Consider the following 21274-nt stretch of genomic DNA (forward strand, 5'->3'; position numbering starts at 1 on the left):
GTGTGCAAATGAATGAAATAGATGTGTCACAGTGAGAGCAGAAAAAAAGGGATAATGAGACTTCTAGCGTGGCAAATCTTCTCTGTATATATGTATGTATGTAAGGGAAAATCTAAATTGCTACATATGGGTGGGTAATATTGGATAAAATGTACATATATGTGTATGGTGGCCTGCCAATCTCAACTGACATGTAACATGGGCCCATGGATTGATCAGCCGCTGTATTGATCACCTTTATACAGTACAGTATGATGGTATAGCTAATTGTGTGCACAGAAAATTTGTGACCACTACTGTGCCTACTGTATCTATGTAAAGTGCCTTGGATAAAAAATCTCAAAGACAAAGGCCACCAACCTGTGACTGACACATAATAGAAGACAGAGTCATCTCCAGCATCGCAGACATATTCTCCTGAGTCCTGCGTCTCGGCAGAGAGGATGGTCAATCTCCGGATGGTTCCATCTTCCTCAAGGCGAACTCTATTGCTCGTCTCCACCTCCACCTCCACCCCATCTCGGTACCAGCCCACCTGGGCGTTCTCTCGTGAGACCTCACAGCACAGTACCACTTGCTCCCCGGTCAGATACTTGAGATCAGAGTTGTCATTTATGTTCACAATGGTCACTGGAGGATCTAGAAGGAATTGGATTTGTGTAACTAAACATTTGGTCACTGGGGGTGCGGTGGTAGGGAGTCATCTATCCTTTTTACATGTTGGTGTTGGTGAAAGTTGGTGATGTGATTGGGATGGAGAAGAAATATGCAGCAAACAATTTGCTATCTGCACATAACCCACTAGACCCCATATAACCCTGGTCACCCCTGGAAGGAGGACAAAAAAAAAGGATGGAGTGGTAAAATGATCCACGGTGACCCTGGTTTCTTGTTCTATTGTTCTGTCCCTGGCTCATACACAGAGAAACATAACTCATACCCACCCAATTGCTCAGAATATTCCTTTGAGCACTTTTTTCTGTTTAGAATATAGATTTTTTTCATTATACTGGCAGTTAAACACTGCTAATATCACAAATGTGTGAAATAAGTGCTCCCAGCTATCTAGGGCAGACAAGACAGAACTTTGGAAGCTTATGTAAACAATGCAGGAAGAATCTCCTGACACTTAAAGGAGAAGGAAAGGCTAAATAAATATATAAATACACCAGTAAACCCCCAAAGTAATGCTGCTCTGAGTCCTCTGTCAAAAGAAACACCACATTTCTTTCCTTCTATTGTGTATACATGGGCTTCTGTATCAGACTTCCAATTTTCAGCTTAAGCCTCCATGGCAGGGCTTGAGCATGCTCAGTTTGCTCCTCTCCCCCTCCCTCCTCCCTCCTCCCCTCCCTGCTGTAATCTGAGCCCAGAGCTATAAGCGAGCATGGGAAATTCAGGCAGGAAGTGATGTCACACCAAGAAAATATGGCAGCTTCTATCCTAAACAAACAGAGAGAGCTTCTAGAGCTGTTTACTCAGGTATGGTAAAGCATTCTACAGAATAAATAGTGTTATAGCTTGCACTATTGTGGCTAATCTATTGGCAATAAACTTCTTTGCTAGCTTTCCTTCTCCTTTAAGCTTCTATCCATCCTTCTGGGCCACACCCAGACAGGCCATTTATCTTGCATATTCATGGCATTAACATTGTTTGACTGCTGATATCATGGAAACCAAAACAATAACTAGCGAAAAGAGGAATTTTACACAAAGCTGTTGTATCTATGGCAGATTCATAGACAAGGGCAAGTTGGCACTGACCTGCCACAGTGACATTATAGAAGAGAGAATCATCTCCGGAATCACAGACATACTCCCCCGAGTCTTGCACCCGAGCCACTGCGATAATCAGCCTCCGGTATCTCCCATCCAATTCCTGTAAAATATTCTTATCCTCCTGCAGCTTCTCGCCATCTTTGTACCAGCATACGGTGGCGTCCTCTCTGGAGACCTCACAGCTCAGAACCACATGCCCCCCACTCAGGCACGACTGCTCAGTGCTCTCCCCTGTACTCACTAACTTGACCGGGGGCTCTGCAAAGACAGAATGGGGCAAGAGAGCAGGTATGGGGTAAAATCAGAGATATTGTAGGAAGATATGCAAATATATGGACCTTCTACTGTTGTTTCTGCCAAGATGAGAATCTTGCCTAGGTAGCAGCTTATCAGGGGTGAAACCAACTAAAGTTGTGACTCAGTAGCCTGGGGGACATTTACCTGTAACTGTGACACTGTAGAAAGCAGAATCATCCCCAGCATCACACACAAACTCTCCTGAGTTTTGGACTTGTGCAGAAAGGATAACCAGCCTGCGCAGCTTCCCGTCCGACTCCATTCTAATCCTCTCGTTTTCCTCCAGCCTCTCGCCATCTTTGTACCAGCGCACCAGGGCGTTCTCCCGCGACAATTCACAGCTCAGCACCACCTGCTCTCCGCTAAAGCACTTCTCCTCCGTGCCATCACTTGTGTTTGTAATCCTCACCGGGGGCTCTGGGGGCATAAAACTCATATGAACAATGTGAACTCATTTTAAAAATAAGCTTTTGGTATGATGCAGTAAAGAAGATATGTGGTGGTACACTTCTATATCAAACATGCAGACCTGAATTTTTAGTTTGCCTAACAAAGACCCTTTCATGTTTCTTTTGGGGTCGAAACTCATTGGGTTAATATGCAAATAAAAATAGATTCATTTTCAAGTATTTGAGTGCCCTGCTATTACTTTATTTCTCATTTTGGTATGATGTAAATAAACATTTCAGAGTTGGTCTTTTTAAGTTATTTTCCATTCATTTGAATTTGTTTTTGTTCTAAATCTCTGGTTGCTATGCTCAGTGTCCCTATCAACCAGAGCCACTGAGCCTAGGAACCAGGTGGCACTTCCATTAGAAAGAACATAAGACTATTACCTGCCACCAATACATTATAGGCCACAGAGTCATCTCCTGAATCACAGATGTATTCTCCTGAGTCCTGGGGGCTTGTGTTATTGATAACCAGCCGGCGCTGCTTCCCAACTGACTCAAGGTGGATAGTTTCACTTTCCACCACCTCCACATTGTCTCTAAACCAACGCACATGGGCATCATCACGTGACACCTCACAGCTCAGCACTATGGCCTCGCCACTCAGCCACCTGTGTTCTTCCTCCTCACTCGTCTTTGTGATTTTCACTGGGGGTTCTAAAGAGAGGGAAGGGTTGTGAGGGTCTGCAATACATTTACCAACATGTAATACTGGCAGTCTTTGGCTAGAAAAGGTGCTGCGAGTTTTGTTGCCACTGGCTTCAGGATTTAGTCATATCTGAGCACTTGCTGTAGGGTTCAGATTTGCCCAACCAATATAAATCCAAACCTTAAAAGTCGTGTGATTTTAACTGCTTGACTATCAAAGTACAATGTATAAGGCTGGCTCTCAAGGATATAGATGCCATAGATCAGGGATCCCCAACCATTTTCACCTGTGAGCCACATTCAAATGTAAGAAGGGTTGGGGAGCATTAAAATAGTATGCAAACAAAGGGTTGTGATTGGCTATTTGGTAGCCCCTATGTGGACTGGCAGCCTACAGAAAGCTCTATTTCACAATACAACTGTTTTTTATGCATGCAAAACTTGCCTCCAAGCCTTGAATTCTAAAATAAGCACCTGCTTTGAAGCCACTGGGAGCAACATCCAAGGGGTTGGGGAGCAACATGTTGCTCATGAGCTACTGGTTGGGGATCACTGCCATAGATCCTACCAGAGCGGGAGCTCAATCTCAAACTAGGTCTGGGGTTCAAAATAGGCTCTGACATTTTAAGTACACAGAGGCCCAAACAGCCCCCCACTAGCCCATTTAATAGTGATTGTCCAGGCCTCTCCGTCACTTGCCTGAACCCACAGATTGCCAGTCCGGGCCTGACTCAGACTGTAGAGGGGCTTCAGTTTGATCCCATAAAAAGTTAAAATTTATTGGGCTGGTGGGTAACCACCAATCACAGTGAAGCAGGTGGCACAGAAAGAGGTACAGGCAGGCCCGGATTTGTGGAAAGGCCACCTAGGCCCGGCCTAGGGTGGCATGCTGCCCAACCACACCCACATTGGTTCAAAAACACTGGGGATGTGTTGGAGATACAATCATTTTTTAAATTCCCATGCGCCAATCTCCATTGCTCCAGTCCAAATTATGAAAATTTCCATGAATAAAGGGAAGGGGACAGGGGCGACGAACGGCAGTGGGCCTAGAGGGCTCCCACTATGTAAATCTGGCCCTGAGTACAGGTGATGCAATTTCCACCCCCCACACCTATTATAATCTCAGTAAGGATATTAGGGTTCTAATTTGGTTCAGTATTCAGATAAACATTTGATGGTGAATGTGATTTTCGACCAAACCCCATACTTATGTATTCAGTGCAATTATAGCCGGAGAAACAGAGTGCAAATATATCTATAAGTACATTGCAGGCCCAGTCGCTGACCTGTCACAGTGAGGGTGTAGAAAACAGAATCATCTCTTGCATCACAGACAAACTCGCCGGAATCCTGAGTTTGGGCAGTGTGTAAAATCAGCCTGCGATGTTTTCCATCTGATTCCAGCCTGATCCCCTCTGTTTCCTCCAACTCCATGCCATCCTTGTACCAGCGCACCTGGGCATTCTCTCGGGACACTTCACAGCTCAGCACCACCTGCTCCCCAGTCAGGCACAAGTGCTCTGTGTCATCACTAGTGTTCACAATTTTCACGGGGGTCTCTGGGATCACATACAGGCACAACAGAGTTAAACATAATTTAAAAACAATTATCCCTTAGTTTCACTGGGCACTAACTAGCCTATTGGGATATTTCTTGTCTGCAGGAAGAAGCTGGGGACCCCAAAGAAAATCCACCCAAACTCATGTGTAGCATTGCTTACACACACAAGCTAGCCAATAAAAAAAATGTAAGTGACTATACCATTTTACCAGCAGAGGGTGCTCTTGCTCTATCTCATAAACCATAGATTTAGTTTCAGGATTCTTAACCCGAGAGTCAGGATCCAAAAATGGGCCCCAATCTGATAAAATGGGTCCCTTTAATTATGTGAAATTTCTTTTTACTACAAGGAATTGGGCTGTAGCTGGTTCTAAATTAGTTTTGGCTCACAAAGCTAATTCCTGGACCCAATATAAATTTAGCTCCATTGATTTTACAGTCACAGTAGAGGTATTGGACCAGTCATCCAGAATGCTTGGGTCATATGGGTTTTCCAGACAACTTATCTTTCTGTAATTTGGATCTTCATACCTTAAGTCTCCTAGAAAATCTTTTAAACATTAAATAAACCCAACAGACTGGTTTTGCTTCCAATTGGGATTAATTATATCTTAGTTTGGATCAAAATTAAAATTTGGATTATTTGGATAAAACGGAGTCTATGGGAGATGGCCATCCTTTAATTTGGAGCTTTCTGGATAACGGACCCCATGCAATGTTAATGCACTGACTTCATGTAGAAGAATGCTTTAGCTAAGCCAGGAGCTCAGTGTCAATCTGCAACATGTAAAGCAAGAGCAGAGTTAAACAACTAAAAAGGGTTGGCCAATGTTCTGATCTAGTCTATGAAGTGTGAAATGAATGGCCCAGCAGAACTATTACTGACCTTTCACTGTGACTGTATAGAAGATGGAGTCACTGCCAGCATCACAGACAAACTCCCCAGAATCCTGAGTCTGTACATTGGAAATAACCAGTCTGCGATGTTTCCCATCTGACTCCAGCCAGATCCCCTCTGTCTCTTCCACCTCCATGCCATCCTTGTACCAGCGCACCTGGGCATTCTCTCGAGAGACCTCACAACTCAGCACCACCTGCTCCCCAGTCACGCACAAGTGCTCAGTGTCATCACTAGTGTTCACAATATTCACCGGGGGCTCTAATGATTAAAAGGGAAAGACAATTGTTAGTACCATTGGCGTTGCCCCGCTTTATTCACCACATCTTAAAAGGACGTTTCAGTCTGTACCTAAAACCTATATACAGTATCTATATATATATATATATATATATATATATATATATATATATATATATATACATATATACATAAACACTGTATAAACAGTCATAAGCATCCTTGATAAAGACCCAAGGGGGCCGAAAAGTTGGATGCACAAATGCTTGCAATAAATATAATTTAAATCACTGAACATTGGAGTGCGGGTCTATGTGAAGATTTATATATAATATATATGCATCTTATTCACAAAGTTTAAGGGGGCTTTTAAATCTTTGCTGCTGGCCCAGTAACTTCGAGAAAATGATTAGGTTAAATGGAGGGTCCTGATGTTTTGTACTAATGTACTAACTCTCCAACAATGCCAATGGGGTGCTTCTGCTGGAATTTAAGGCAACAGACCCAATGCCACGAGACTACTATCTCCTGCATTTGGACCAGGCAAGAGCTGGGGCACATATGCTGGTGTAGAGAGCACATTGGCAACTCTTACAGGTGTGAGTAATTCTTCATTGTCCCTTCCAAAATACCACAAGGGTGGCAGCTCATGGCAGATGCACCTAAGGGAACCCACCCATGTGTGTGAGTTCTTCCAAAAATAGATCAAGCAGCAAGTAAAAAAATACAAAAGGTTTATTAAGACATATTAGGACATGACCTAACGCGTTTTCGTGCCTGTTGGGGCACTTACTCATAAGTAAATGCCCCAACAGGCACAAAACGCGTTAGGCCGTGTCCTTATATGTCTTAATAAACCTTTTGTATTTTTTTACTTGCTGCTTGATCTATTTTTGGAGGAACTCTTCGGCTTTGTTGTTATGTATACGCACCCTTGGACTGGGGTGAACTGTGAGTATGTCCTGCCAATTTTCACTCTATTTTTGAACTGGTATTTATTTCAGTAGTGCTTATAGAAGTTGGATGCACCATCTCCTTTTGTGCTAACCTACCCATGTGGGCACATCACTTTTTCTGAGGCTCCTTTTGTGTTCGGTGGCACAGTGTCCCTATGTGACAGTGGGTTCTGGGCTTTAGTTCCCCTTAAAATTAGCCACTGACCTGTCACAGTCACATTGTAGAAAACAGAGTCGTCCCCTGTGTCGCAGACAAACTCGCCGGAGTCCTGTGTCCCTGCAGCGCATATCACCAGCCTACGTCGCCTACCATCTGATTCCAGCCTTATCCTATCCGTCTCTGCCACTTCCACTCCATCTCGGTACCAGCGCACCCGGGCATTCTCTCTGGACACCTCACAGCTCAGCACCACCTGCTGCCCGCTCAGACATGAGTGCTCTGTGTCGTCACAAGTGTTCACGATTTTCACAGGGGGCTCTGAGGAAGGAAGAGTTAAAAAAAAAATTCAGACCTGCCTTTAAAACAAACCTCAATCCATCAGAAATAAGCATTGTCTATTTGGCTGTTTATATACTCTGCACTTCTGCTTCTGACTCCTGAAACAATGTAGAGGAAGTCAGCTGATTACCAGACCTAGAGAGAAACTGACAGTCTGTTTATTTATTTCTGATGGTCCTGGGGCCTCCTGGATACGATGATCATTTGTATTTCTAAATACCCCACTCCCAGGGAATCAGTGACGGCAGAGATGTTACCTTAAACGTGCAATAAATAACTCAGGGGTATTTATAAATATGACTTGTGGTGTATTTATAAGTGATATTTATTTTATGCCCAGTTTTAATGGGTAAGTCATGTTCAGATAAAACCGGCAGGGTCGGACTCCCTGCCTGAATCTTATGGGTGCTCCCCCCTGATCTCCCCCCAGTGTGGTAGTCCCCCATGTGCCAATATGAATTAGCTGCAATAGAAACCACCCTAATGACAAAGACATCCCAGTCTGACCCCAGTTTTTAACCAGGTACAGTGCTGCTGCCTTTCCCAGAAAAGAACCCCCACTGTGGGTAAAAGAATCCATTCTTCTCCTAGTACTTTGTCAGGTACAGAGCACTGATCTCCAAATGCAAGGAAAATCAGTGCAAAAGATTGTAGAGTTGATAACCTTGTGTGTACAAAATTTTGTAATTCTAGCCACTCCCACAACACAACTATTATTGCTCTAAATAGAACTTCCTGCAATGAGCGAAACTCCACGGAGTAAATGTACCAAAACTGTGCTAATAGTCCGTACAGTGCTACTATAAAACTATATCAGTATAGGTATCCCCCTGTACTAAACACAATTCAGAATTGTGTAACATTTGGAGCCAAGGCCCCCAAGAAATAAATTCTCTTGCCCCATGGCCTGTGCAAAATTGGCTTGTAGCCTTTAAAGACAGAAATAACTATCACCTGGACTGCTCCCTTACCTCTTGTATTGGTTATTGGTGCTTTGTATTTAATTCTGTATGTTTAATGTATAAACCTATTAATTGTACAGTGATGCGGAATATGTTGACATGTCTAAAATACATGATGATGATGAAAATGAACTGACCACAATTCAGAGGAATTGGCCCCCCTCCAGTCCCCAGAAGGTTAAGTAGTCATACTCTGGATCACTTTAACTCCTAGGGGATTCCTCCTCATTCTGTAACAGTATAGCTACTTAACCCACCAGTAACCCAATTTCCTCACCCTTGCATCTCATACCCATAAAATATTGGCTATAGCAGGGTCACTGTAATCCCCAATATTTCTATAAATCTGTAACCTTGTTATGAGCTAAGGAGGCCCAGCCTGAAGGCCAGTTAGGGTGAGATTGGGGTGAGTGCTTATTTTTGCCCTGGGTACTCCTGGAACTATAGTAGGGTGACTGTTACCTCAATGTTTCTATATATACGTTACCTTGTTATGTGCTAAGGGGCACCAGCCTGAAGGCCAGTTAGGGTGAGAGTTGGGATTAGTGCTTATTTGTGCCCTGGAACTATAGCAGGGTGACTATTACCCCAATGTTTCTATATATCTGTAACTTTGTTATGAGCAAAGAACCAAGGAGCGCTGTGATGGGGATTAGCTTGGCCCCACTTCTACTTTGTGTTTCTGATATTCCTAACAGTATTTAAGTACAGTTACTTGGCATTTGCCCAGTTTTCATGCTCAGGCTAATTAGCATTTCAGAAATGTTTTTGCCTCAGAAACTATTTTTATCGGGGTGTTTAGAGGGCAGATTAGGAGCCATCTGGAGATAATTGAGCTAAGTGTTGGGCAGGAAGGGCCAGGCGTGAAGGCTCTGAGACTTGTCATTGACCTGTCACTTTCACATTGTGGAATCTGCCATATCACAGACTCATTTCCCAGAGTCCCTTGCTCCTGCAGCAGGGATAACCATTCTGTCACTCCTAGCTGTTGCCCTTGCTTTGTTCCCCCCTCAAACCAACCTGATATCACCACACTTGTGTGCTCTACTGGGAATCTCTAACCAGTTGATCTCATGGCAGGTCAGACTTAAAATAAGACAACAAAGTCAGACAGTGCCACCATCATTAATCATAATTACTGAGTTATCAGGGCCCTTCTTCATATGGGCCCTAATTATTAGCCCATCTGTCTCCTGGAGCCAAAGGCAGTGGTTCCATGTAACAAGTAGAAGTTGCCTTCTGATTGGATGATCATGATAGACAGTACAGGAAAATGCTTCTCTAATGTTCTCTTTAGTACTAAGTCTGCATTCACCTACGTAGGTCTCTACAGGGCAGGGGTCTCCCAAAAGATTTTGAAGACCTTCCAGCATATTCAATAATAATTGGCCCACAGAATGGATAATCTTGGATGGCAATGCTGTAGAGGTTGCTTAATAGTAAATTGCATGACACTGCCATATTGCACTGACCTTTCACAGTCACATGGTAGAAAACAGAGTCATCCCCGGCGTCGCATACAAATTCCCCTGAGTCTTGTGTTTTTGCCAAGGGGATCACCAGCCTGCGATGTCTCCCATCTGATTCCAGTCTAAGGCCTTCTTGTTCCTCCAGCTCCATGCCATCCCTGTACCAGCGCACACCTGCATTCTCTCTGGACACCTCACAGCTGAGCACCACCTGTTCACCAGCCAGGCACTTGTGCTGGGTGTTATCACTAGTGTTAATGATTTTCACTGGGGGCTCTGAGATATGTGAGAGAAAAAAAAATGATTAAGGATATCCCCACCTGCACAGTTATTGCAGTATCTGTCGAGGGTGCTAGAAGTTGTAGTTAAAGCACATCAGGAGGGCTGCATCTTACCAGTCACACTGACAGTGAAACTGACACTTCCATCAGCCGTGTGACACATGTAGGTTCCACTGTCAGATGGGTGTGAGGATGAGATAAGAAGTCTCCGCACTCTGCCCTCTGATTGGATGGTGAAGTGTCCACCTGACTCCAACTCTTGGCCATCTTTCATCCAGCGCACTCTCACGGCTGAGCTAGGAACATGGCAGCATAGACAGATGGGCTGTCCTGCTCCTAGAGTCCTACTGGCTGGTTCCCCAGAGGCAGGCTTTATGCTGACCCCACGAGCTGTAAGGAGATAGACACTGATTGGGTGAAAAACACTAGAGACTGACCCTGCTGAAAAAGGAGCCCAGTTCTAATAGGTAAGATTTTAAGTTGTAATATCTCTAGGAAGATTACATGTTAAAACACTGTGGGGTGCAAATTTGTTGGCAAACTTCTAGTCCAGGCCAATGTGCCTGCTCCATAAAAACCAAACTGTTAACCACGTCTAAATCTGACCCTAGTGTGTAAATGTTATAGGGAACTTAGATTGCAAGCTCCTTTAGGACAGGGACCGATGACAATAATATATAATCTCTATATTGCACAGCAGAATATGTTGGTGTTATAAAAATAACGGAGAATAATAATAATGCAAAGACAGAGCTGCAGGAAACCATAAGGGAAAGAGCAACAGCATTTGGCCAACTCATTACAGGCTCAGTAATAAAATCTGCCTTCTGGGATTTATTTTTTGTTTATGCTGCAACATTACCAGGTGACTCAGGCGACTCGTCTGACCTAAAATTCACCCTCTGATAATCCCACTGGAGTCACTGGCATCAGAACAACCTGATCCCTTTAAGTGTGATGATTTTAGGTAAGTGAGCTAGTCCTGGTCACCATGCCCTTTAAACACAAGTAAATATACAAGGAAGAAATGTTCTGAGCACACAATAAGCTATGCCCTCATACTTAACTGTCTAAGGGAAACAATATGGCAACTCTTTCCCATAAGTATAAATACAAATATACAGAGAAGGAATGTTCTGAGCGGACAATAACCCATACCGTCGTACTGTAATGAGGTAAAATACCAGCCAAGGCTAGGGCCTGTAACTAGTCCTCTGCCCCTGGCACACTTCCCATTTGCCACAAATCTCCTCTCCAAGTTCCCCATCTCTCAGCTGTACTCACAATCACTATCCTGATGTCATGGCTCCATCCTTTTTGCGTCATTGCCCAGGACTTTACATCATGGACCAATCCCAGTCCTGGCCGGTAATGTTCATGCCAAAAGGTGGCAACCCTAGAAGGTTCTAGGGTTGCCACACACCTAACCTAGACAGGGTTGTTAATACAAATTTACTGGCATGTACCCTTTAAATTTGTAATATCCTGTAAATCCCTCCCTGACCCGCTCTGCTTTCAATCACCTCCTTGTGAGCAGAGGGCCACCTCTTCTCTGCTCATTTCTCCTCCCCAACCTGCCAATTTTCCTACTACAGCCTGACAATTTCCTACCCATGACATCATCATGCCACGCCTCAAGTAACGTCACTGGCCATCACTGATCCAAGCCCTAGGCCTAGAACCCTAGAATGTACTCAGAGTGTGCTCGTGGGGAAAGTGGTTTTCACAGGTCCAAGAGGATCTGTTTGGCCACCAAAAGCACGGTTTAAGCCTTGTAGTTGATTCACCAGGACTTCTGTTTTGTTTTTCCTCCCAAAAGTAGCACCCTAAGGAGGAAAGTGGGAAAGACTAAGGGGCCCAGTGCACTCCCCGGTACAAGCAAATGTCCAGCGATAATGCTGCTACTCTGGAGGCAAGGAAACCCCTATTGACACAGTGGATTCCTGTAGCTACAAACACCTCCTAACCAGGTGGTAGCTCCAGGGTTCCCTTGTGTAAATAGGCATGGGAGCGACCAATTCAGAAAAGAAGTCAGTAAGGACTGAATGGTGCCAAGAGAAACTATACAGAAGTGCAAGGAGCACACAAGTGCATTTAATGAAAGTGTTTTTAGGCTCCACTCACTGTGAGGAAAAGCGCTAGTTGCCTACTGCTCTTGCAGATTTAAATATACCCTAATGAGTTTAATCAAATACTGAGACACCTTCTATCCAAAAAGTCTCGGTGTATCAAAACAGTAGGCTGCAGGGAGTTGTCTTGTTAGACTGTGCAACAGTTGTTTTCTGATTTAAAGGGCAAAACACTTTCTACCTGCATGAGAAGAGTAAAATGTTATTTTGTGCAAAATGCTATGGACATTAATCATACTGAATGTTTGAATGTAAAGAGAGTAGGAAGCGAGGATGGAGCAGAGCAAAGAGAGGGGCAAGTTGAGTGTGTCAGTGCTGTGACTGGGAGGTGGGTGAGCACGTGAGGGAAAAGATGCCCATAAGAGTACTGTGACACAGGAAAGAATTACCCCAATATCTGACATGAGGAGACTCTTTGCCAGACAGGAATGAGTATTTGAGGACAGTTGATAAAAAAAAGGAATGTGGTGAGGATCAACTGGGAGGGAAAGGCATCTTTTTGTTTCTAGTAAAATATAGCCTTTACGCAGTTACATCTTTGCCTTTACCTGTGTATCTGAGGTGGAATTTGACAGTTTTAAACTGTTCAAATGTCTTGAGCGATATTGGGCATTGTATGAGCAAAAGAGGGGAGGTGTTTACAGCGATCCCCATATAAGCCTGAAACCAAAGTGGTCACCATATTGTTCAAGAAACAAGTCAGTACCACCCAAAGATATTCTTGTGTGGCTACAAAGATGGTGCACAGTGCTGTCCCTTCTTGAGCCAGTTTATAATGAGGAGGATTTCTGGGTGGCAGGATGGAGTGTGCAGCTCAGGTTACTCATAGAGAACAATGCCCCTAAATATCTCCACCACTCCTTTTTCATAGGCAAAGAGAGAGGATCCTGTTTCTACTTGGCAGCTGCAACAATGTTTCAAACATTGATCAAAGCTTCACCTGGCCAGCGACTGTGAGAATAACATATGTGCGCTATGTGGGGCCCATGGGCACGTAAATAAGGAATGCAAGATCCTCTGTAACCTGTGTACATCAAAAAAAAAAGTGAAGCGGAAAGTTCATAGAAGGAAGGTAGAAGGTTCCCCAGTACAAAAATTGGGGTAGGGGAGGGAAGAATGGAGAGTAGTGGGGAAACCAAGGAGGAAACTGGTTCTTGGTATTGATATGCCAGCCTCAAATAAGTACCTCCTGCCAGAGGGGAAGAGCTGGTTGACCTAGTAGAGGAGTAGGAGGAGATGGAGCTGAGAAGGATAGAGAAGAAAGAGGTAGAAAGAAAAGTAACAGTAGAGAAGAAAAAGACAAGGCAAGACAATAAGAAGGAAGGAGGATGGTGGGGAGGATCAAAAAGGCAAGTTGCAGGTTCATGCAGGTGAATCCCTAGTTTCTCTGCCAGGACACAATGTAAAGAAGGAGCCTATCATATAGGATTGAATAGGGGCCGAACTAGGGGTAGGTAGAAGAGACTCATGTTTAGGGCGCAACGGTGGGGAGGGTGCTAAGCACATACTTCCTCTGTCGACTAGTCCTCCTAGGGCACCAGACGGCTTGGCCTGATACTGGGATCAAGGAATGAGATACTAAAATGGGGGTACAAGGTGTTCCAAAGGGAGGGTTAGATGTTCCTGGAAGTGGAAGGGGGTTCCAATGGAATACATAAATACATAGAAGTAATGCTCTGGGCACACAAAAATTGCTATACCTTCATACTGTACTGTTTAAGAGAAACCATATGGCACCTCTCTCCCATATGTACAAATACATGCTCTGGGCACACAATAAGCTATACCCATATACTGTAATGTCTATGGGAAACAATATGACACCTCCTTCACATATGTTTAAATCCACATATTTACAACCCAAGTGATGCCCGCCGATGACTTACCCTTCACACGCAGTTGGCAGGACGACTCGGAGAGTCCAGCATGGAACTGAATTATTCCTGAATCTTTCTGTGTCACTCCTACCAGTACCAAGACATGAGTCCTGCCAAAGCTCTGCACTATTGTCCTTTGGTTCTCAGAAAGTATATGTCCATCCAGGGTCCAACCAATCTGCTCCATCTCACTCTCTGTCTCAGCACAAAAGGCTGCATTTCCACCTTCTGCTACTTCCAGACGACGAGGCAGCTTCTTTATAATAGGGCCTGGTGATAGATACTGTATGAGATATGGCGACATACTTTTTTGATGGCGACATTTACTAGTCTCTTCTACCTTTTGTCTATCCTTCTACCTCTTTAGGGTAAGGCCACACGAGGAGATTCGAGGAGATTTTGTCGCCGGGCGACTAATCGCCTCGTCTTTTGAGTGACTATCTCCCCGAACTGCCTCTGAGTTTTTCCCCATAGGCTACAATGCAAAATCGCCTGCGCTAATGCACACTCGGCGATGCGTTTTCTATAGTCGCCCTCAGTGAGGCAACTTTGGGCAACTATTGAAAACGCATCCGCGCGTTTTGGGCACCCCTACATTAAGGTCAATTTTATTAAAAGCCATTAGTTCTCAGTTAGTTTTTGATGGGAGGGGGGGCGGAACACCAATAAGATGCTCAGTTTAAATGACAGGTTCTTCCCACCAAAACTAAAGGGAGAACTTGCCTCTGACAGCAACTTCAGCAATGCTCTGTGCACCCTGCTGAGTCTGGCACATGTACACTCCATCATCATCTGTCCGGGCCCCTCGAATAATGAGCCGTCTGATGGGTCCATGCTCCTCCATGTGGTGGTGCTTGTCTGGGTGAAGTCTCTGATCTTCCAGGAACCATGACGTCCGGGTACCATCTGGTACTGAGCACTCCAGCACTGCATCTTGGCCCTCCCTCACCGCAATGTCCTTAAGAGGAGCTGGGAACCGCTCTCCAACCTCTGGAAGCACAAATAAAAGGACAAGAGATACATGTAAAGGAAACGTGTAATGTATGCAATAAATGCCCCCCCCTTTCAGCACCCTCCCTTTCTCTATCGATATATATTAGGCACCTGTCTAAAGATACCAGAGCCTTCTGTAGGGAAATGAGAGCAGAGCAGGAGGTAACTCTTCCAACACCTTCCCCTTGTTTTTCCCTTATATATTAGGTACCTATCCAGTGCTATCAATCACTATTTCTGTAGGGGAACTGAAAGCAGAGCAGACAGTAACCTTTTAAACACTTTCCCCTTGCCTCTATGTATATCAAGTACCTATCTAGTGCTATCAATTTATATTTCTGAAGGAGGAATGAGAGCAGAGCGTCTTGTCTCTTGTCTCTGTCCCTGTATATTAGGCACCTATCTTGTGCTACCTATCAGTTAGAAAAGAGGAGCAAGTGACAAACAAAACCTTAATGGGTTATAATCCATTATAATAATGCATGCTGCTCCATGTGTCACAGCCCTTAAGACCACACAGCAGTCAGTAAGTCAGGCTATATGACAGCTGGTGAGTTCTGGGATAAAACTGGTCAACAACTATACATTCCCAGACAACCAACAGCCATTTGTTTCCCATGAGATGAGAACAGAACCCTATACTCCAATGGTCAATTTGGGGTTAATGAACAGATGGAATCAGAATCACTGCAGCAAGGTCTTAGTCATCTGGCCCCTAAAGGGCTATTACAGATGGTAGGGCACAATTACAATTCATAAGCTCAGGGTCCACAGGTTACCAAAGATGCAACAGAACACTGATCTTTACTGAAACAATTGCCATTTCCTACCTTTTTGGGGGCAAGATTTTGGGACCCCAACTATACTTTTTTGTACACATTTAGCTCACATACCTCTCACATGTAACATGACAGCACTTAGGGTATTCCCAGCACTGTTGGAAGCACCACACACATAGAGGCCTCGGTCCTGCTGTCGACAAAACAGAACCTTGAGTATAAAGTGCCCTTCACGATCCTCATAAATTAGTGTCCTGCGCCCAGGGCTAACAGCTCGACCATCTTTGCGCCAAATAATCTCTGGGCGCGGTTTGCCAGTCACCAGGCAGCGCAGCTTGGCATGTTTACCCTCATTGACAGTGAATACTTTCACCTGGGCTGGAGGATCCCCTGGGTAGGGTTCTTGGCCATGGCGTTGCGTTGGATCAACCAGGACTACAGCTGCGGCCAAACACTGCCCTACTGTATTAGTAGCCCGGCAGACATACACCCCAGCATCAGGTGGGTGCACTCGGGAAATCAATAACGTGTGACCCCCAGGGGACAATCGGTAATGAGATCCATCACAAAGTTCATCCAGGTTTCTCCCATCTTTCTCCCAGCGAATGGTGGGCTCTGGGATCCCAGAAACTTTACATGTGAGCTCCCCACTCTGACCCCGGCATAATCTCTGAGAGACTGGAGTAAGCAGAAAACGAGGGGGCAGTTCGGTGGCTGTAGACAAACCAGTCTGGGGAAAGGACAAGATGTTGGTATTGAGATCTGCTTCCTGAGAATCAGAGGTTTCTGAAATACATTTGTGGATGAGGGGCTGGGTTTTAGACGAGGGCAAGGTGCAGGAGTCAGAACTGACAGTAGGTATAAAGGGGGTCTCACGTGACATCACAGGAAGATGGGGTTGTAAAGGAAGAGGTTCAGCAGTGGGGTTAAGGCTGGGGTTCACTGTGATTTTAGCTCCGGCATACCCTTCTCCTGACCAGTTACTGGCTCTGCACATGTAATGACCCGTGTCCTCAGGCCTCAGGTCACTGATCACTAGCTGGTACCAGTCTCCATCATTTTGGACCACACACCTCTCCCCTAATTCCATTCGAATGTTGCCCACCCTTTCCCACAGAACATGTGGTGGGGGGTCCCCACTTATACGGCATCTAAGGACAGCTTGGGAGCCGGAAGGGGCTGTGATTGAGCGAGGAAAACACAAGAACCGTGGAGCTCCTCCTGGCATTTCCAGAGCTGGATGGGTATTGGGCGGGTGAAGAGATAATGCTGCCATCTACCTGAAGAAGAACATGTCAGGGTTAGAAACACATTACATCACTGAATGACATGCATTTCTATGCTGCTTCTGATTGGGCCTTCGGTCGAGCTGTAGGCTATCTACATCTGCAAAATGAAGCCCCTCAATGCTCATCCTCAAAGCACCTACGGCAGGGGCATATAAGCTTCCATTCAGCACAGGGCTGGGTACAATGCCGGTTTGCGTCTGTTTTTGAGCGCTTAATAAATTAGCTCTAAGGACACCATTCACAAAGGTACCCATGTGACATTGGAGCCTGTTCTGATGATTTAAATGAGTTTACCGAATTACCAAGAACTTGGCGTACAGGCTTCCTCTAGCAGGTTGCATTAAAACGTGCCAAGAGAATCAGCCACTAATGCCATAATAAATACCACATGCCACATGGTATTTTAATGTAGTGCTGTTTGCAATTGCTGCATCAAATATTAAAGTTGCCATTAGTTAAATAAGGTGATTTATAAATGGATTTTCAAATTAATCATGGAAAATATCATTAAATAGCCTATTCATTAGTGTGAACAGGATCAGGGTTGGAGGTGATAGCCCAGGGTCCTGCATATGATGGGGGCTTCAGCAGTTTCAAAATTGTCTCCACCATAGGATTCGAAACATGGAATATTATGCTCACAGTAAAACTAATCTGTCCAAAATGATCTTCCACTGCACCACAGACAATAAAGGCATGCAGAACATGTGAAATTCTTACTTTGGGCCATATTCAATTCAATGAGAAAAAAGTTTTATGTCATAAAAATTCCATACTAGCATAGGCGGACTTTAATCAAGACTCCTACACTAATAAAAGGGGTTGTTCACATTTGAGTTAACTTTTAGTATAATGTAGAGAGTGATATTCTAAGACAATATGCAATTGCTTTTCATTTTTTACTTTTTGTGGTTTTTGGGTTATTTAGCTTTTCATTCAGCAGATCTCCAGCTTGCAGTTTCAGCCATCTAATTGTTAGGGTCCAAATTACCATGGCAACCATACATTGATTTGAATAAGAGACCGGAATATGAATTGGAGAGAAATAGTAGCAATAACAATACATTTGTAGCCTTACAGAGCATTTGTTTTTTTAGATGGGGTCAGTGACCCCCAATTGAAAACTGGAAAGAGCCAGAAGAAGAAGAAGGCAAAGAATTAATAAAAGTAACATAATAATAATGATAATGAAGACCAATTGAAATTTTTCTTAGAATTGTCCATTCTATAACATACTAAAAGTTAACTTAAAGATGAACTGCCCCTTTAATAACTTACACTGCATGGGATGGAGGCATCATACATGGAACTTGCATTATATTTATACTTCCATGTGTTATGGCTCATTATATATGGAATATGAACTACATGTATTCTGCCCAAATTGGCTCTGGGATATTATGAATGAATTCATATAGAAAATGTCTTTTATTACCCTCATACAACAACCCCCTTTGCCTGTCTATTCAAGTTAGGGGGAAATCTGGAATTAGGTGATACATTGTTGGTCCTAATTCAGTTAATTCATCAAGGAGACTTTAAATTCACATTTCCCCACAGACCTCTAGAGAGTTTTTTTATGGAAAAAAAAACATGAAATAGTGATGCCATTGTGCCTACTTACCTCTCTGTGCTCAGTTAAGCTCCGAGTTGTAGCTTTAGGGCCTGGCTCCTGGAATTGCTGTCTCTATCTCACAAATAGTGTCCCCCTTGGGTTATTCCATGCTCAGCTCACTGTGTTTGAGGACCCCTATGATGAAAGGCAACAGGGCTTGTCCTTGCACAGAAACAATCCTAATTTTAGTCTAAAGATAAAATGTTGAGGCAGCTGATCCTGTCAGAACCAAAATGCACAAGGGAAAAAGGGGCAGAGAGAGAGAGAGTCAGAGGCACAAGACACAAGCCCCCTGGAGTAGAGAGCAATGGGGGAAACAGGTGGAGACAGAGCCTCAGAGCTGCAACGCCTCTTTCTTGTATCTATTACAGGCTCTGGAGTGCGAGGCAGCTCGGGAAATGATTGATAGGTGCAGATAGCTGTGCAAAGGCGGGTGCCATAGACTTTTTTTGGTGTATGATAATGTAACGGTTATCCACATCCCCCATGCCACTGTCTAATGTGAGTAATGCATTCTTCTGCTATCACTTCCCACATAATCACAGAGGCCTGCACTCTATCATGCCAAGTCCCCTGGGATGTCTGCTCAGTCTTTAGTAGTGGCAGTAGAAGCCATTCGATTGTTCAACCTAAGAACTTGTCAGTTGTTGAACTCCAAAGTTGGTGGATTTGGTGGGTGTTGGGAGTTGTACATCAGTTACAATGGAAGGGCTTCAAAGTGGGCCACACTGATAATGTTACACTGTCACCATATTGTCCTGCTGTGACTATTTTGCCCTAGTGTTGCAAAATTACCCTACTGTCTCCATCTTGTTCTGTTGTCCCCATCTTTCCCCACTGTTGCCATCTTGATGTTTTGTAAAAACCTTTCTCAATTGTCATTTTGCTGTACTGTATTTAGGGTGGCTACGGTTCTGGCATGCTCTACTATAACTATTTATTCCTACTGTCACCACTTAGGGGCAGATTTATCGAGGGTCAAAGTGAAATCGAGGGAATTTTCAAAGTTAAAAAATTTGAAATTCAAAGTAATTTTTTGGATACTTCGACCATTGAATAGAATACTACGACTTTGAATTTACTTTGAATCGAAGTAAAATAGTTCGAATATTTGACCATTCGATAATCGAAGTACTGTCTCTTTAAAAAAAACTTTGACTTCAATAGTTCGCCAAATTAAACCTGCCGAAGTGCTATGTTAGCCTATGGGAACCTGCTAATGCATTTTTCTAAGTTTTTTGTAGTCAAAGTAAAATCGTTCGAATCTTTCGATTGACCACAAAACTGTCATATTCCGTAAAAAAACATTGACTTTGATATTCGAAGTCGAAGTATAGCCATTCGATTGATGAATTTCAAAGTATATTTCACTTCGAAATTCGACCTTTGATAAATCTGCCCCTTAATGTCTACATCTTAATGTCCTACTGTTACCAGCTTGTCCTATCATCTTCATCTCATCCTACTGTCATCATCTTACCCTACTTTTACCATTTTGTCCCATTATCGCCATTTACTGTTATTTCCTACTGTTACCATCTTATCCTATTGCCAGTATTTTATCCTACTGTCTCCATCTTGTCCTACTGTCTCCATCTTGCCCTACTGTCACCATTTTCTCCAACTGTTTCCATCTTGTCCTACTGTCACCATCTTGTCCTGCTGTACAATGCCGGATTTCCTGGGTGAGCGCCCCAAGGCTACTTAGTCCTATCACCTTCGCGCACTACCCCACCCCACACGAGTGTATGCACGCATGTGCCGGAGCACTGGGAAGCTGTGTGTCCCCAGTGCTCCCCAGAAAATGGCTAGGCGGCATGCCATCCCTAATATCTTGCTGCCCTAGGCCCGTGTCTTTGTGGGATTGCCACAAATCTGGGCCTGCTGCTGTTTCCATTTTGTCCTACCTTCTCTATCTTGCCCTACTGTCTCCATCTTGCTCTACACTCTACGTCTTCTTCAACTGTTTCCATCTTGTCCTATTGTCTCTTTCTTGTCCTATTGTCTCTATCCTGCCCTACTGTCTCCATCTGTAAGGTCTGCAAGGACTGCTCACCCTGGTGGTCTAGTGGCCGGCGGGGACGGCCTTTGCTTGGTTCCTTGCTCCTCAAGCGCCAGTTCTCCTATGTCGCACGCGGCTGTGGGTTTCCGGGTTTATGTGCCGGCGTGATGACGTCACGATGCTTTGGCCTGAAATTCAAACGTATTTAAAGGGACTTCAGTAGTAATCACATTGCCTGCTGTTAGGTTTGGCTGTGTATTCCTAGTGAATCCTTTCTGATTATCCTGGTATTGACCCTTGCCTGCCTGTTTTGACCACTCTGACCTCTCCAAAGATGACCCTTGCCTGCCTGACTATTCTACGTGCTCCAATCCTGATCCTAGTCAGTCTGAACATTCTTTGAACTCTGCCTGCACTTACCCGGTCTGTCTGACTATTCTTGAATGCTGCTTGTGCTGGCCCAGTCTGCCTGACCACGCTTTCCCGTCTGACCCATCTTCTGAGCTGTATTGCCTTCTGTCCAATATCCTTGGTAAAACGATCGT

The 21274-nt window shown here is 44.2% G+C and overlaps 1 protein-coding gene across 2 annotated transcripts in view; it reads right to left on the reverse strand.

Annotated features, from left to right (window-relative positions):
• The window catches only part of obsl1.L (obscurin like cytoskeletal adaptor 1 L homeolog), a 31492-nt gene extending 12389 nt beyond the window's left edge, over positions 1-19103 (reverse strand). Inside the window, exons 1-13 of one of the 2 annotated variants that reach the window (XM_041576113.1) lie at positions 18737-19103; positions 15938-17103; positions 14775-15041; positions 14061-14321; positions 10160-10435; positions 9768-10040; positions 7040-7312; positions 5627-5899; positions 4466-4738; positions 2913-3185; positions 2221-2493; positions 1765-2037; positions 361-639 (exon numbers count right to left, since the gene is read on the reverse strand). In XM_041576113.1, the coding sequence (XP_041432047.1) occupies positions 361-639; positions 1765-2037; positions 2221-2493; positions 2913-3185; positions 4466-4738; positions 5627-5899; positions 7040-7312; positions 9768-10040; positions 10160-10435; positions 14061-14321; positions 14775-15041; positions 15938-17099 (4156 nt within the window). In that variant the 5' untranslated portion in view covers positions 17100-17103; positions 18737-19103. The remainder of the gene's footprint in view (positions 1-360; positions 640-1764; positions 2038-2220; positions 2494-2912; positions 3186-4465; positions 4739-5626; positions 5900-7039; positions 7313-9767; positions 10041-10159; positions 10436-14060; positions 14322-14774; positions 15042-15937; positions 17104-18736) is intronic. The other variant, XM_018235675.2, reaches the window with a different exon arrangement.
• Between the last annotated feature and the right edge of the window lie 2171 nt (positions 19104-21274).

Source organism: Xenopus laevis, chromosome 9_10L, assembly GCF_017654675.1.
Source record: "Xenopus laevis strain J_2021 chromosome 9_10L, Xenopus_laevis_v10.1, whole genome shotgun sequence".
Classification (NCBI taxonomy): domain Eukaryota; kingdom Metazoa; phylum Chordata; class Amphibia; order Anura; family Pipidae; genus Xenopus; species Xenopus laevis.